At 38.9% G+C, this 15,650-nt stretch overlaps 1 protein-coding gene across 1 annotated transcript in view; it reads right to left on the reverse strand.

Moving 5' to 3' along the window:
• The window catches only part of GUCY1A2 (guanylate cyclase 1 soluble subunit alpha 2), a 133,035-nt gene that overhangs the window by 30,850 nt on the left and 86,535 nt on the right, over nt 1–15,650 (reverse strand). Inside the window, exon 6 of the mRNA XM_062514629.1 lies at nt 10,073–10,216. Coding sequence (XP_062370613.1) covers nt 10,073–10,216 — 144 coding nt within the window. The remainder of the gene's footprint in view (nt 1–10,072; nt 10,217–15,650) is intronic.

The following is a 15,650-nucleotide window of genomic DNA, read 5'->3' on the forward strand; positions in this document are numbered from 1 at the left end:
AGGGCTTCTGCTTTGTGGCAGGGAGATTTTTTCAGGAGGGTAAAATGAGGTTTCAGAAATACATCTCTTCACACCTTCCTTCTCAGGGTTGATTCTTTTCCTGGAACGAAGCTCCAAAGCTAGACAAAAATCAGGTCTTCCTTTGGGATAATGATAATTTTGACCCTTCCAAGTTTCACCAAGTGGAGAAATCCTTGTACATTCTAATCCATTTTTCCTTACACCAATTTCCCTTTTCTTTTTATTGATACAATCAATACTGCAATGTGGCCTATTGGTCACATGTTAGGACTGAACACACACAGATTATTTGGGCCTTGTTTTCCCTCCTCGTCCATTCAAAACGAATGGTTTTGCTTCTTCTCTCCTTTATTTTTAAAATATTAAAGCAAAACCAAAATCCAATATAAATATGGAGCTTGTTTTGCTAAAAAAAAAGTTCAAGGTTTTCAACATAAAGTCTCTGAAGAGAGAGAATTCAATTTGCATTGAATTATTTTTACTCTAGTTTAGATTTAAAGGAGGTATTTGAACAGAAAAGGCAGCCACAAATCCCTCGGATGTATTGGCATTTTTTCCAAAATACTCTATGTCTCATATGAAAGGAAGCTGAAATACCATGAAACATTTAGTTTAGGGATTTATTTATGACAGGAAATGCACTCTTCCTTAGGGAACTAAACTATTCTGAAACTGTTGAACAGTGTTGCTGAACTTGTCAGCTTGAAACAGAAGGCCAAGTATAATCCTCCAGCATCCACCCCCCATCTGAACTGTTCACTCAAATATAGCACAGTGTAATGACTCACTGTTTAGTTCAGAATAATGACAACAGTTATGCCACAGAGTTTTTTAACTGGTGCTTAAAACTGCATACTTCAGCTTTTCTTCTCTGTTCATGTCAGAGAGAATGGGGGAAGCCAAGTAGCAAACTGCCATTAAAAAATGCACTTTCTTCTTAAACTTGCAGAGCAGATGCTGGCAGCTGCTTCTAAAAATGCTCTAACTGTGGATCCCAGAGTAATGAGCCAGATCTGCATAAAGGTTAACGTTTCTACAGGGTTACCCAATGGGACTGAGAAAGACACTGATCTCCATGAGACAACCCACAGGCAGCTCCTCTGGGACTCAGTGCAAGGCTCTGCTTGTAATCCAGGGTCAGGAAAGCAGGAGGAACCAAGGTGCTCTTCCTTGCAATGTGAAAAAGCTTTGCATCTTTTTACCAGTGAGCATAATCCTCCCAGAAAAATTACATTAAAGGGACAAGAGAACTAATAGTTAGTGGAGAGAAGAACAATGCCCTTCAAACATGTAATGGAAGCCATACAGTATAAAACACTGCAGACAGCTCAGCTCTATTTCCAGCTGCACCTTATCCAAAACTACTCATGCAGTAGGAGACAAGGGAGAGGGGAGAAGAAGTAGATGGGATGAGGCTCTTTGTTGAATCTTCTTCTCCAGGCTGCATCTGGATGAAAGAAGGAGCTACGTTAGCACTGTCACCTAGCCCACGAACACCCAAGGTGCATCATCCAGGAGCATGTGTTACTTTTGCACACTGTAAGGCTGCTGCAGGGATAATACCATCTCTTTCTTCTAGGGGAGGGTCAGACCAAAGGATGAAGTAGATTTGCCCTATTCACTGACAAAACATACTACTTATGGTACACTGTTACTCCACATGAAGTAAACCATTTGGATTAGGCTACTGAACTGGAAGAGAGACAGAAACTGGGTAGCAGTGATTTAATGATAGTTCCAAAGCAGCATATTGTCCAGTTTAGAAAAGACAGCGTGAATAACTGAGATTACAACAGTAAATAAATATCAGCAGCACTGGACAGAATAGGCTTCCTTATTTTCAAGCAGGCAGACCACAAAGCAGGTGCTGACAGCTTGGTCACTGAAGGGAGAGGCAGATGCTGTAGCAATGCAGCACAGAGCAGCAGCTGCCTGACAGCATCCCAGCAGCTGGAAACACAGACACTGAGGTAGTGACCACCTCTACAGCTTCAAAGGCCATGGCATTTTCATCTCTGCATCACCTGTGCCTATTAACCCAGTGAGGTAGCAATTCAAGTCTGGCATTTTCTGGTCACGCTTACTGCATAAAAGCCAATCAAGCACTATTTTTATACGTAGTCTGTGCTGTTGGTCAGTGTATTACTGCTTATCTTATGTGAGTCATTGCAGGTTTGTGTATCCTCATATTACTACTTTTTCACTTTTTGTGCAATGTTTTTCATCTCTTCTTTATCTCAGGATATAATAAAAAATACTCTTTTTGTATAGTGGAAACCTGACTTTTTAATTTGTACTATATGACAGGAAATATACCAATGGAAGAAGAGAGCATACATAAAGGACTTAGGAGAAATAAAATTTCAGCATTCGGCTACCCTGGATTCCCTAGCCCAATTCTTTAAATATTCATCAATTGTTTCAAATTTTATGTATCTATTATATATAAACATACAACATCATTGTACATGCTGCAATTCTAACTTTAGATTTTTGTCTATTCTTCTCTTCATAAAGATGCAACAATATCAATCTTTTGAAATGCAATATACACCACAGATTTAAGTATTTATTCACCTAGAGAGCTGTGTTTCTATTGTTATTATTGCTTACTTTTGTCTGAATAAAGAGTCAATGTAAAATAATAACAACAGAAAATTTCAGCTTCAGCATGGGAGTCCTCCACTGACTGTAACAGTCAAAGCCAGAATGTGAAGTTCTGGCAGCTGCAAAAAATGTCCCAACCCAAGCCCAGGAGCAAAACTGTATCATAGGTATGTTCCATCCTAGCTAAATGAGAATGCAGAGGTCTTTTTCCTCGTAAAGAACACAAGTTCAGTGCTTTATTCTCTGTAAAGTTCTGGGGCTTTTTCCCCCAGGTCATTCTCCCAGTAACTACTGGTATTTAGTACTCTGAAGTGAGTTTTGATCAGTGATTTAATAAAATCTGGTAGATGTGCCCAATAATTTGATTCTTTTAAATCATAGTGTTCTCTGCCAAAAAGCATTTTCTGTGGAAAATTCCCAACCAGTTCTACTACTAGCCAGACATCTGGAGTATTAGTTGGAGGCATTTGTGTCTGGAATGCCTGCTGAATCATGAGAGATGTCACACTGTGACCTTAAAGCTAATCCCACTACCCAGCTGCATATCCTGTGGCCCCTGCAGGGATCTAAGCCTTGAAATCCTTGCTGGTTTTCCCTGGGCATGCACTTATAGCACCTAGAGAAGGAAATGAAAGACTCTCACTGTGAGGCACCAGGCCAAAGTTACAAGCTAGGTGCAGCCATAGTCTCCCTTAAGGAAGAGGAAGCATGACTGAATTACAGAGGCATTTGCATATGCAGCTAGATCTACATACTGTCAGTCAAAGAGCTGTGAACATGTAGTAATCACTGTGAACTAATAAACAGTGGGAAAGTTCACAAGGTGCCCTGGGTAGCCACCCTGGTTTCTGCAAATATGCTTTATCTCTGCCACAGGGTCAAGTAGAGATGGAGTGGCATTTGTTCTTCCTACTCGCCAGAGACGAAATGTTAGAGAACACAGGGCATGAGAGGAGAATGGTCTAATGACAAATCCTCTTCTCAGCTGATCCTCACATTATTAATTAGCTCCTTGCTTGTCTTTTAGGTCTCTCTCTCCCAACAGTCATTTAAAAAAAAAAAAATCTTCATAGCTTTCTAGTTTACTCATGTTTGGCTTACACTGGGTTGCCAATCCCAATATCACGCCTCCGCCCAGGCAGGCAGATCCTTAGGTTGTGCAGAATCAAGTCCTCGTAGCTTTGAAAAATCTACCTTTAGCACGTACTGCAGACTTCACCTATGAACAGAAACGTGAACCATCTGAAAGAATGACCAAGCCTTTGCAAAACTTCCTTCTTCAGCCAACTAAGAGCCAGCCTAATTTTTCAGGCCAGATTCTTACACAAAGCTTCTGCTGTGCACCCACTAATCATATAGATCCCACATTGCCTTGTTACTGCAACCCATGCAATAACACTGTCCTACACTAGGTATAATTTACAATTGTATTTGATAAAGGCCCTTCAAAAGAAAAGAATTTGTGAATAATGGGTGTGGTTTGGGGGTTTTAAAGATCATTATTAAAATCACACAAAAGGAAGCAGTTGAGTGAAAATGACTGGAGGGCTGAGGAAAGTGGATTTTCCCTTAGAGTAGTATAATAAAACTTGCAATTTCCCACATTCCTGGGGAAATGCACTTCAATCAGCCTCTCATTCTGTATTTGCAAAGGCACTGGGCCAAACTGAGGAAGTACAATCATGAAGTATCCCGCATCCAGGGAATCGTCACCAGGGCTGACTTTGCCTCACCATCTCCCAAGCATGCTGTCAATAAAAAGTACCAAGCTTCCCTGACATGCAGCTCTGAAAGTTCCCCAAAGCTGTTGTGATGCTCTACTGCTGGCAAACCTGTGAAACTATGAGCTCTTGAAAGTCTCTTAATGTAAAGGTTTCTTTTGTGGAACTGTTTCTGTTTTTTACTTTCAACACAAGGACATCTCTAATTTCAAGTTCTGCAGGCTGAAGTAGGATACTATATACTTTAGATCTAGAGTCTGATGTAGACATTAGGTACAAGGCAAAGTTGCTAGGAGACCACAGATGGAGCAAGGACCATTGCAATAATGCAGCAGATTTTCACACAGGGCTGATGAGAATGCCTGCATCAGCAGTCACTCCTTCACAACTTAAAACAAACCAGACAACCTTTTGCTGCTTTTGTAAAGATGTACATTTGGATAGAACCATTAAATTGTCATAAAACCAGCACACCCCAACCTGAATAATAAGCAAGGCAAGAAACACGGAAAAGGATTACACAGACAACACTTGATAATCCCTCTCATTGTTTTTGGGAATGGCTCCCTCACTTAGAAAACAAAAATGCCATGTACTGGCACTTCTTACTTGTGTCCAAGTGGCTTATCACTGAAGTACAAAGGGGAACACTTAATGAACTAGCAGAAGGTGCTAAGCACTCTAAAATTCATTGCCCATTTCTATGTTACTTAGAGAAGTGTGTCACTCACTATGGCCATAAGCCATCACAATCCAAAGAGCCCTTTTGACTCTTCTGTGCCCTTAGTCATGAGTCAGAGTCCATGCTAGCCAAAATTTACCATTTGGCAAGCAGAGGTTAGAGTTTTATCAAACTCAGGCTTTCATTGTTTCAGTTGTCAGGATCACAGGTATTTAAATAGACAACATAAACCAAAACTAATGCAGCTGCATGGCTGTAAGATCATGTATCTTAGACATGCTAAACTAATGGTTTACCCATAAAACCTTATTTGTCACCTATATAGAAAGTATAGAAGTATAGGAAATCTGGATCACATCTAAAATTCAAATGGAAAAGCTGTGACTGACCAATGTTGTGAACCTCTGTTTCAGTTCAGCTGCTTCCAGTGGGATCATCCATCCCATGATGTCATTAACTTGTTCACTTACCTGACAAATATTAATTCATATATTTCATTATAAAGTCGACAGTATGCATCTGAAAAGCATCTCAGATGAATACTTACTAAATTTACTCTCTTCAGTTAAGAGGGAGCTAAAGTAACAAGTTGAGCCATACCTATTCATGCTGTCAGTGTTTGAAATTAGATGATGTAAATGCCTACACCATTTGAGTGCAACCTACAAATCCAATAAAAATATAGCTTTGGCAATGCATCTCTGAAGGTTAGAAGTTTGAAGTGTGTCAAATACTCTATCTTGATAATAAAGGAACAACTGAGCCAAGGACCAGATTATGTGCCATGAAAACGCAAGGTCCCATCTACCTCACCTGGGAATAAATTAAACAAATTGAAGCCAGTATCAGCTAGAAATTTTCTGCACTACTCTGTTTGGAGTGTTTCACAAAATAGTCATTAGAAAGTGAGCAAAAAGAAAGGTGAGGGTATGTTTTTGCCTCAGTTTAGGATTACGGTATTTACATGTCTAATTCTCATGTTATGGTAACATAAATAATTTCAAATATCCATGACATTTTTCTGCTGCAGCAGAACATTCTGTAATGTGTTTTGAATTGCTGTGGTAGGGCTCAACCATTATGTTTTAGACACGAACACCTGCACACTATTAATCTAAATAACTGTAGTTAATTTCAGCAGCTTCATGTAAATTGTTTACTTTTCCTCTGTGAGTTCCCAGTGAGTTATCTTTTCATGACCATATTACACAAACCTTCATATACCACAAAAATAAGTAGATAATTTTCTCTCAGGAAATCTCATAATCTGAAACTATATTCTATAGCAGCCCTTTTGAGGAAAAAAAAAATTTAAAAAATGAAGTGCAGGTCTTTCTCTTTCTTTGGGATACACTCCACACATTGATTAATTAGGTAAGACTTGAAGCAAGATAAAAAGTTATCTGAGTAATAATATTCTCCAGGAATTACATATCTGCATTGCAACCTTTCACTGAAGGTCAATGCCCTGGAGAATTCTTCTTACAGCATTATCTGTAGCTATTAAAATTAATGTAATTCCACTTCATCTAAGAAAAATGTAGTAAAATACAAAGCACATCATAAACTCAAGTAACACTCACTTAAATGTAGGAGGCAATTTTAAATCAATATTTTCAGACTAAAATCACAAAGCACTACATGTAATTAGTTGTACAGAATATAAATCAAAAGAGTGCTTCCAAAGCAAACTTCTGTGCTGAAAGGATAAAAATGTACATCAAATTCTACATGCAGTGTCTGCAGCAAAAGTCCCTCTTTAGTACTAAGGCCTTAGCTCATTCTAAAGTCATGAGATTTTGCCTCTAGAAGTGAGTTTAAAAAAAACCAAAAACATCACACAGGGGCCTGAAGCGTTCTCCCTCACTCACAGGGGAATGATCAGCCCATTTTCTGTTACAAATATTTCTAAGAGGGCAGGCTGTGTTGCAACACCGATGATGGGATTTGTGGATGCAACTAGCTCTCTTTCTGCAAAATAACAGTGTCTCATTACCCTTCAAGTCACAGGCTGCTCACACAGGTATAAGGAGTGCTGGCACAGAGTCTCCATGTGCATTTGTGCTGCCTCTGGCTCTGCTGGGAGTGCCAAATGCCCGAGCAGGTATCAGCTGCACAGCACTGTGCTCCAGCAGCTCTGGCTCGGAGCAGGGAGCATCATCTGGATATAAACCAGACCTGCTTCGTACACCTGGCCACCACCCCGAGCTCCATCACTGCTCACTGCCCACACCAGCACTGCTCTAAGGGGCAGACTTTTCATAAAGTGTACAAGGCTGTATGAACAAGTTATTTTTGTGAACACTACAATGAATATCTTCATATGAAAACTGGTACCTGGGTAACAAGCCTCATTTGATCATCTGCTAATGTGCTTAATAGGTGAAAATCTTATCCTAAATTCCTATTTATGTGATGTAAGGGGTTTTTTAAATTAATTCATTCACTTTTTCATGCTAACTTTTTGAGACTTTAAGTGTCACTTAATAAGATATCCATTGCAATCACAGGGATGAACATTTCAAGAACCAAAAAAGGTAAATCCTTGCATTCTGGTGCATTCAGCCTTGAGAGGACAACAAAATATAATCAAAGTAATTTAGAAAATAGATATTTTCCATAAACCATAATCATAAATTTAGACATATCAAACTGAGTAATATCCATCAGTAATGGAATAGAAGACTGTTGTTTACTCCTGAGATTAAAAGGTAGGGACCTCATATTTGTAGGACTTATGTTTTGAAAAATTGCCTCAGACTTACTGAAGCACTTGTCTTACTTTTTGAAAATGTCTTTTAGACTGTTCTGAAGAATAAAGTCAGAATTTAGTCACAGCAAATCATGAAAGCTGCCAAAATTATTAAATGCTGGGCATGAGGAAAGCTGACCCTTTGATTTCAGACTCTTTTCAAATAAAACTCATCACATGTAATTTGTACTTGGTAACAGGAATCACAGATAAGAATTAAGGTCAAAATATAGTCAAAACTCTGCAATTGTTTTGGAAACTGTATCAACAGGACCACCTCAAAGTACCCACTACATAGTACAATTTAATTTGCTGTAAAAGTCAGGCCACAAATAAATATGTTATAGACTACATAGTGTACTTTGTTTTTAATGTTAAGTAATATTTATATATTTTAATGACAAGGCTTAATTGTAAAGGCTGTCATGAGCAGGTCTCCTATTGAGGTGCTGAGTCCATAGTAATTCTTAGAGATACTAAGGGGTTCTGTGAACTTCAGGAAAGTCCAGCTCCTGACTTCACACAGGGCAACCTGACAGTTTAGTCACACATTTAAGAGCACTGTCCAAGCACTTAAACACATACAGGCTTGGGGCCATGACCACTTTCCTGAGAACCTCGTTCAAGTGCTTCACCCCATCTTCCTTACATCCAGTGTGAACCATCCCTGATGCTGCTTTATGACATTTTTTATGCACATGGAATATTTGCTAATGGGAATCCGTGGCACAATGGGCTGCTTCATGCGGGGTTTTTTTTGTTTTGTTTTTTTTTTTGTTTGTTTGTTTGGTTCTTTTTAAGTGAAAAACTGCCAACTAACAAAAATAAGGATCACTCTAGCTAATTTAACATTGTCTGGAAGGCAAAAGTCATGCCAACTGAATTCAGAAATAATGTTTTTAACTGCGATGATCATTGACATAGCCACTAGGAAAAACTATGCATTCCTTGCCGTTTGTAGGAGGACTCATGTGACAGAGGGCAGAAGCTCACAGCATAGACATCCACATTTAGGTTAAGTCCACAGATTTCTCTTACAGACAACTGAAAAAGCACACATTTTTAGGGCATGATTCATCTCATCCTAGAGTAGACATCTAAACTAGTAGACTTCTCCAGAAGTCCTCACTGCAGTAAGTTACATTAAGGGTAAATATATCCACATGAGAGGAATCCTAATCTTAATAAACTTTAAGCAAATCAGAATATACCTCTATGAAAAGATAAGCTTTATTTTTAAGCACAACTTCCAGGTTAGGTACAAAAGTAACAACATTCTACAGTATCACCATCCCTCCTGCCCTGAAACCTACTACACCTAAAACTGAAGACACAACTAAGAAATTATGTTGAGCTCCTCAGTACCACTACTTTCAGTTTAAGTATGATGAACTGAATGACTCTTTTCTTCTGAATTCTAAATGAGGTTTGTTAGGACTTTTTGAAAATATTTTGTTATTTCCACCATTTTATTCTATACACATTTCCTCTACAATGTCTTTACAGTCTTTCTTTTACAGGATTTTTTTATGCAGACAGTGAAAATAAAGAGAAACTTTCTGAAAAATAATGAGTGGTAGCAAAAACAAAAAGTGAGTCTTAGAATAAAACATACACCTTTAAAATTTCCCTACAAGTGCAGCAATGACTCAAAACGAAGTGCAAATATGAAGAGGCTCTGGAAGCCAATGTACCAGTGTAGTTAGCACATATTAATTTGCTATAGCTATTGGAAAAACAAATAAAATCAATCAAAAATATATATTTTAGTAGGATTAAATTAGCATCTGTTTGAAATAGTTTTACTTTAAAACTGAAAATGCTGTTTCTTCTGGTATCTTCAGTCTTTTAATGCTTATTCTGTGCTCAGTGAATGTTCACAGGAAGCTTTAAAAGAATTTTCTTCAAGATTCATAGTCCAACATATTTTTCTCAGAATGGTATTCTTTTCATTATGTTGGCATAGGACCAAAAGAAGAAGAACAGCAGAGGAACTTGAAAATGTTACATGAGGACATCTGGTTTTCCCCCCTCCTGTCACCTCCAGTACCAAGGTAGGGGACAGAACAGCATGGCATGGGAAGGCAGCACACTAACAGTGAGAAAGAGCAGGCAGACTACAGATTCTTCCTTTTATGCAGGTTTACACCGATTTTGGAAAAGAGGCCTCTGGCCCATTAGAGCTGCAGATACAGTGATGCAAGTGTAAATTCTCTAGCGCAAAACACAAGGAAATGAATCAGGTCCATGTACCACCAACTATTTGAGAATAAAGAGCAAAGGGGTTACCTTAATAGGGCTTCCATCTGGAGTAAGAACCTCTTCTGAAAGCTCCATCATCTTCAGTGCCATCAGGGCAATGGCTTTGGCATGACTAAGGCTTTTCTTATGGAGCCCTGCTGCGACACAGTAGGCATCACCGATTGTTTCCACCTGCAGCAATCAGACAAACCCAGCGTTACGGCGTGATAACCAGGGGGGATCCCTGCCATCAGGGTTGCAATCAAACAGCGTTGCTTAAAATGTGTGAGCAAAACATCCGTAAATAAGCAATTAGATAAAAAAGCATAATTACCTGAGTCTGCAAACAGGTGCAGTCAAAACGCGACACACAACAGCACAGTGGTTTATCACCGTTATAACCAAAGAAGATTGTCTAGAACAGTGTATGGCATCAGCTGAGATATGACAACATTCTCCTACAGCAGTAACACAGAAAATTGCATTTTCCTAAATGAGAAATTGTTTGCAGCTTCATTTCATACTATCCTGGCCGAGTTTGCTGTTGGGCAAGAATAGTGCTGCATAATTATAATTTGTAATTAGTATTTGATATGCTAGAAAATTATATCGGGAAGAGAATTAGAAAATGCAAAACATCACTATAAAAAACAGTGAAGACTGTCTAATTTCTCATTAGTGCGTAGCTCTGCCTGGTATAATTTACAAATAGATACTATTGCTACAGACCTTTGACTGCACCTTTGTCCCTTATTTTCAAGTAAGAATTGGTGTGTCTCTCTCTACCACGCAGGCTATTTTAATCTGCATTCCCTACCTGCAGGCAAGTAAAGCAGACTGATCTCTCTGGTCTCTTCAGGCAGGCCTTACTGCTCTTTTATCCTTTTTTTGCTTTAAAAAGATATGGCCCCCCGGAGGAAGCAGGAGCAAAAGGAATTGCAGAAGCCCTCTGGCTTTGGGTAAAGGCAGCCTGAGAAACACTGCAGCCCTCAAGGTCTGCAGCTTCATTTACAGCATCATGTTTTGCAGTCTGTTTGCTCACACATCTGTAACATTCTGGCACAAAATCCATTAACACAAGCCCAAACAGACCTCAAGGATTAGATTAGGTTTTGTGACATAACTAATCTGGTTTTTACCCTGCACACAACACTACAGGAATGCCAGAAAATGCTTCAGCAAAAAACTAGGGTGAGAAGAAAGCAAGCACTGAGAAAGGAGTTATTCAGAAAGTAAATATAGCTGATTCTTCTCTCTCCAGAGAAGCTATTAAGTAGTAGGCATGGATCTTCCAAGATTAATTACCAGTCTTGATAAAACAGAAATAGTATCTCAATACAAATCGCACCTGAAAAAGTAAGCATTACATGTAAATGTACCCAGAGGATGAACCTAAAACTGAAGTATAGGCAAATACTTCCACCACTAAACTCAATCTGCTGCAAGCCCACTGTGAAGTTTGCCACCTTAACCTTTCTGGCTGATTGTGCAGGAGGATGTAGATACAGATAAGAAGCCTAGGGTTTTTCATGAGCTGAGACAGCCATTAGAGCTCCTTCAACACCTCTGAAAGCTCCTAATGGTACTCGTATATAGAAAACATGTAGGAGCAATCAGTACTGCTGTCTGCCTGTTCACCATATCTCAGGACATCTGTCCACAAGAAGCAGACACTACCAATGCCCTGCAGTTTAGGAGTTTGTTTATCCAAAGATAAATGGATGGGCAAGTGTTGCAATGGTTGGTGAAAACTGTAGAAACTGGGCAAAAAAATAAACAGAGTGAGAAGAAGTATCAGAAGTTAAAACAACAGTCTGGAAGAAACAGATGTTTAAAAATGCTCTAAATTGGAAGGAAGAATTAGGAGAAATCCATTGTAATTCTTCAAAATCATGAATAAACATCAGTAGGAACAGACTCAAAGAAGTTACTACAGAAAGAGCGGAGTCTATGACGCTAAATACAAAAATTAAATACAAATTCTGCTCCTTGTTGAATGACCTGATTTCAGAATTACTTTTCCACTAAAGTTGGTTGCATAGGTCTGGGATCATATACTGTTCCTGCAGTGTTCAGACGGAACTACTTATTTTGTCAGCTTCTTCCCCCTTGGAAATTTCCATAGCTGTAATTTAACAGTTAAATTCCACACACTGAATGTACCGTACTACCAGAAAAATGGGACTGAAGCTACCTCGTAACAACCTTCATATAAAAATAAAAATTATAATAATGCCATTACTCTTTCCACTTAGCACTTGTTATTAAGCCACTTTCATAAACAGCCAATCTAAATCTTTGTTTTCCTGACTAAACATGTAGGAACCTTATCCACTGAAGACAGTGAAAAACATACTCTGGCAATTAAGTCTTTCTGAAGTGCTTGTCCCTGCAGAGTTCATCTGACAGCAACACTGGAGAACCAGGGGAAGGACTACAACTCCTTGGGCTGACCTGGTAGTTTAAAATGGATGTGATGAGTACTGACAGGCCTGTCTAATGATTTACCATTCTGTAACCCTGTTTTCAGTTACTTCTAGTATTTCCTCCAGCTGAGCATTTAAGCTGAAATTTTCATTATGAGTACCTCCACCAAACTTCAACCTTGGTTCCATCCTTCTTCAAAATGAGATTTGAAAAATCTTCCAAAAGTTCCAAGAGTTCTTGTAATTCAGACTGTGCATGGCATTTTCATTTGGTCCACTTGTATGGAGTCATAAAATCATGGAATGGTTTTGGTTGGGACATTTCAAGATTATCTAGTTTCAACTCCTCTGCCCTGGACAGAGACTCCTTCCACTAGAGAAGGCTGCACAAAGTCTCATCTCGCCTGGGCTTGAACACTTCCAGGGATGGGGCATCCACAGCTTGTCTGGGCAACCTGTTTCAGTGTCTCAACACCTTCATTATGTGGATTTTTTTCCTTATATCAAATGCAGTCACTTTTTGGTTGATAACCAATGACTGCTGTCCTGTAACACCAGGCCCTGGTAAAATGGCTCTCGCCATCTTTCTTATAAGCCCCATTTATACATCAAAGATCATAACAAGATCAACTCTTTTCTAGGTGGAACAACCCAACTCTCTCAGCCTGTCTTCACAGGAGAGCTGCTCCAGCCCTCTGGTCATTTTTGCAGCCCTCCTCTGGACTCATGCCAAGACATCCATGTCCTCTGTGTGCTTAGGACACCAGAGCTGGATGCAGCACTGCAGGTGGGGTCTCACCAGAGCAGAGCAGGAATCACCTGCCTTCACCTGCCAGCCACGTTTTTTTGATGCATCCCAGAGTATGGGTGTCTGGGCTGCAAGTACACATTGCTGGCTCATCTTCATCTACCAATATTCCCAAGTCCTTCTTCAAGGGATGGTCTCAAGCCATTCACTCACCAGTCTGTATTAATACTGGGGATTGCCCTGACCCAAATACAGAACCTTCTCTAGCCCTCGCTGAATTTCACCAGGGTATATAAGGACATCAAAATAGAGACTGCGACAAGGGTGATACATCATACTTCAAAATTTCAGGCTGGGCCCCTGAGTGAGTCACATGAACACAGGGAAGAAGGGAATTTCTCTTGTCTCAGCTGAGGAGTAGCAATTGGACTGGAAATACAAAGCACTGCATATAGCTTGCTCCAAAGTATCCTCTGGGTAGATCCTGACACTGTGCACACCAGACAGCAACCTACTCCATAAACATTCACGTCAATAGGATTACAAGAAAAGACAGGCACTACTCAAAGTGTCTAAAAATTGCTGCACTCAGATCTACTTGATAGTCTTCAAGATGATGATATACAGCAATGAAACTCCAGAGCAAATCTCTACCATGTGATAAACTAGATTCTGAGTTTTTGACTCTGTAATGTAAATTTTAAGATGTGTTAGTAGTAGTATACTGGATTTTTATATCCCTCCTAGATAAATATGCAGGAAAAGATATTTTGTTTTCAGTCTTGTAAGACTGAAATGCATTTCCCTGGTTCTTTATAAAAGTTAAATATATTCTGTTCTGAATATTAAAATATTTTTTGCATATGACCGACAGTTTACCATTAATAAGACTTAGTATATTTTTTTCTAATTAAATTATAGTTTCTTACTGCTCCTAATAGTTCTAGCTACTCATTGATTGTCTGCCCTATTGCTACCAACTTTTCATCTCTTTTCAGTGATTTACACTTACTATAGTGCAAATCAGTTCATTGGAGTTTTCATTACTTCACTGGAGTTTTCATTAATTGGCAATTAATACACAGCACCATAGAAGAGAAGCTGAACTTGGATTTCAAAATCTGACCAATCTCTAGAAACTGCATAACAGAATTTTTATTCTTAACAAATGAAGAATCCAGGAAATACTACAGCTATTTACACTGCTATACAAAAGCCTCCTCTAAAGCCTTCTGTAACTCTCAAGTCACTGGAATTGTCCAAACATATTTCAGTCAGGCCCTCAACAAACTCCATATCAAAGTTAGTATTTAGTTGAAGTGGTTGTGTACACTGCAGTTCAGGAAAATGTTCTAGATAGTTATCCCTACACTGCTGAATACTGAAGAGTGATAATGCAGGACACTTGCAGCAAGAAGCAAATATCTTCTGCTTTCAATAAGTCATTTTCTATATACCCAGCTTCTGCCAGACCTCGGTAGATACTGTATGTCTGCTTCAAATGTGAACAGTAATTTTTACAGAAGGTGAACCTATAGTAATTGTCTTACAGTCACTTACACTTAATTTATAACCATTTGAGATGGAATATGATTTACAGATCAGTTTTGTAGCACAGAAGTCAGAATGCAATTTCTCCAATTCTAAAGTGTCCAGAGAACAGAGATTAATAACCTGATCCCTGGGCAGGTCTAACAGGTCTCTTCCAACTACCAGTAGCTAAACCTTGTGTTGTCTTTGATTATTAAACTGAGAAACTGGAAGTTTTAGGCAAATGATGTTCCATGGATACAGTCAGGGTGTTGTTTCAGTGACAGTTTTTAAGGGAGAATGTGGTGCATTAAAATAATAACATCCCTGCTTTGTATCCTTCATCCCAAATTCATGAATATGCCCCAGTCACTAAGTTTCTGAACTTCTAGAAGTAACAAAGGAACTGAAGTGTCACACTTCATTTCACAGTGACATATGGGGCAGAGATACCATTTTGTAAGTGAAACCTGAAATGGTAGGCTAAAGATTTTTCATCTAAAATACTTAATAATTCAGCCTAATCAGTACTACTTAGAACCATTTTCAAAGCACAGCTTGGAAATAAACATAAAAAATAGAATTGTAGGGGTCACTCTGTGGCAATTCTAATATGAAATTCCTACTGCAATCAGAAATATTAAATACATTGAAAGAAGATGCTGGAGGGAGAATTGGCTCTAGTCCTGTCTCTCTCAGCAGGTTTCCTGTGAAATCCTAATACATAATTTGTATTAGAACTATGACAATGGAGTACTCACTACTGATTTTTCGTGTAAGAGACATTAATAAGTCCGAGTACAATTCGTGTGTTTTAATGGGCTAAATTAGATCAAGGCAGCTTCTTTGTTCATAATCAAAATTAAATTAATACCAAAAATGGGTCTGAAAATTCAGAACTTGCTGGTTTTTTCCAGGAAGA

The sequence above is a fragment of the Cinclus cinclus genome, chromosome 2, assembly GCF_963662255.1.
Source record: "Cinclus cinclus chromosome 2, bCinCin1.1, whole genome shotgun sequence".
Classification (NCBI taxonomy): Eukaryota; Metazoa; Chordata; class Aves; order Passeriformes; family Cinclidae; genus Cinclus; species Cinclus cinclus.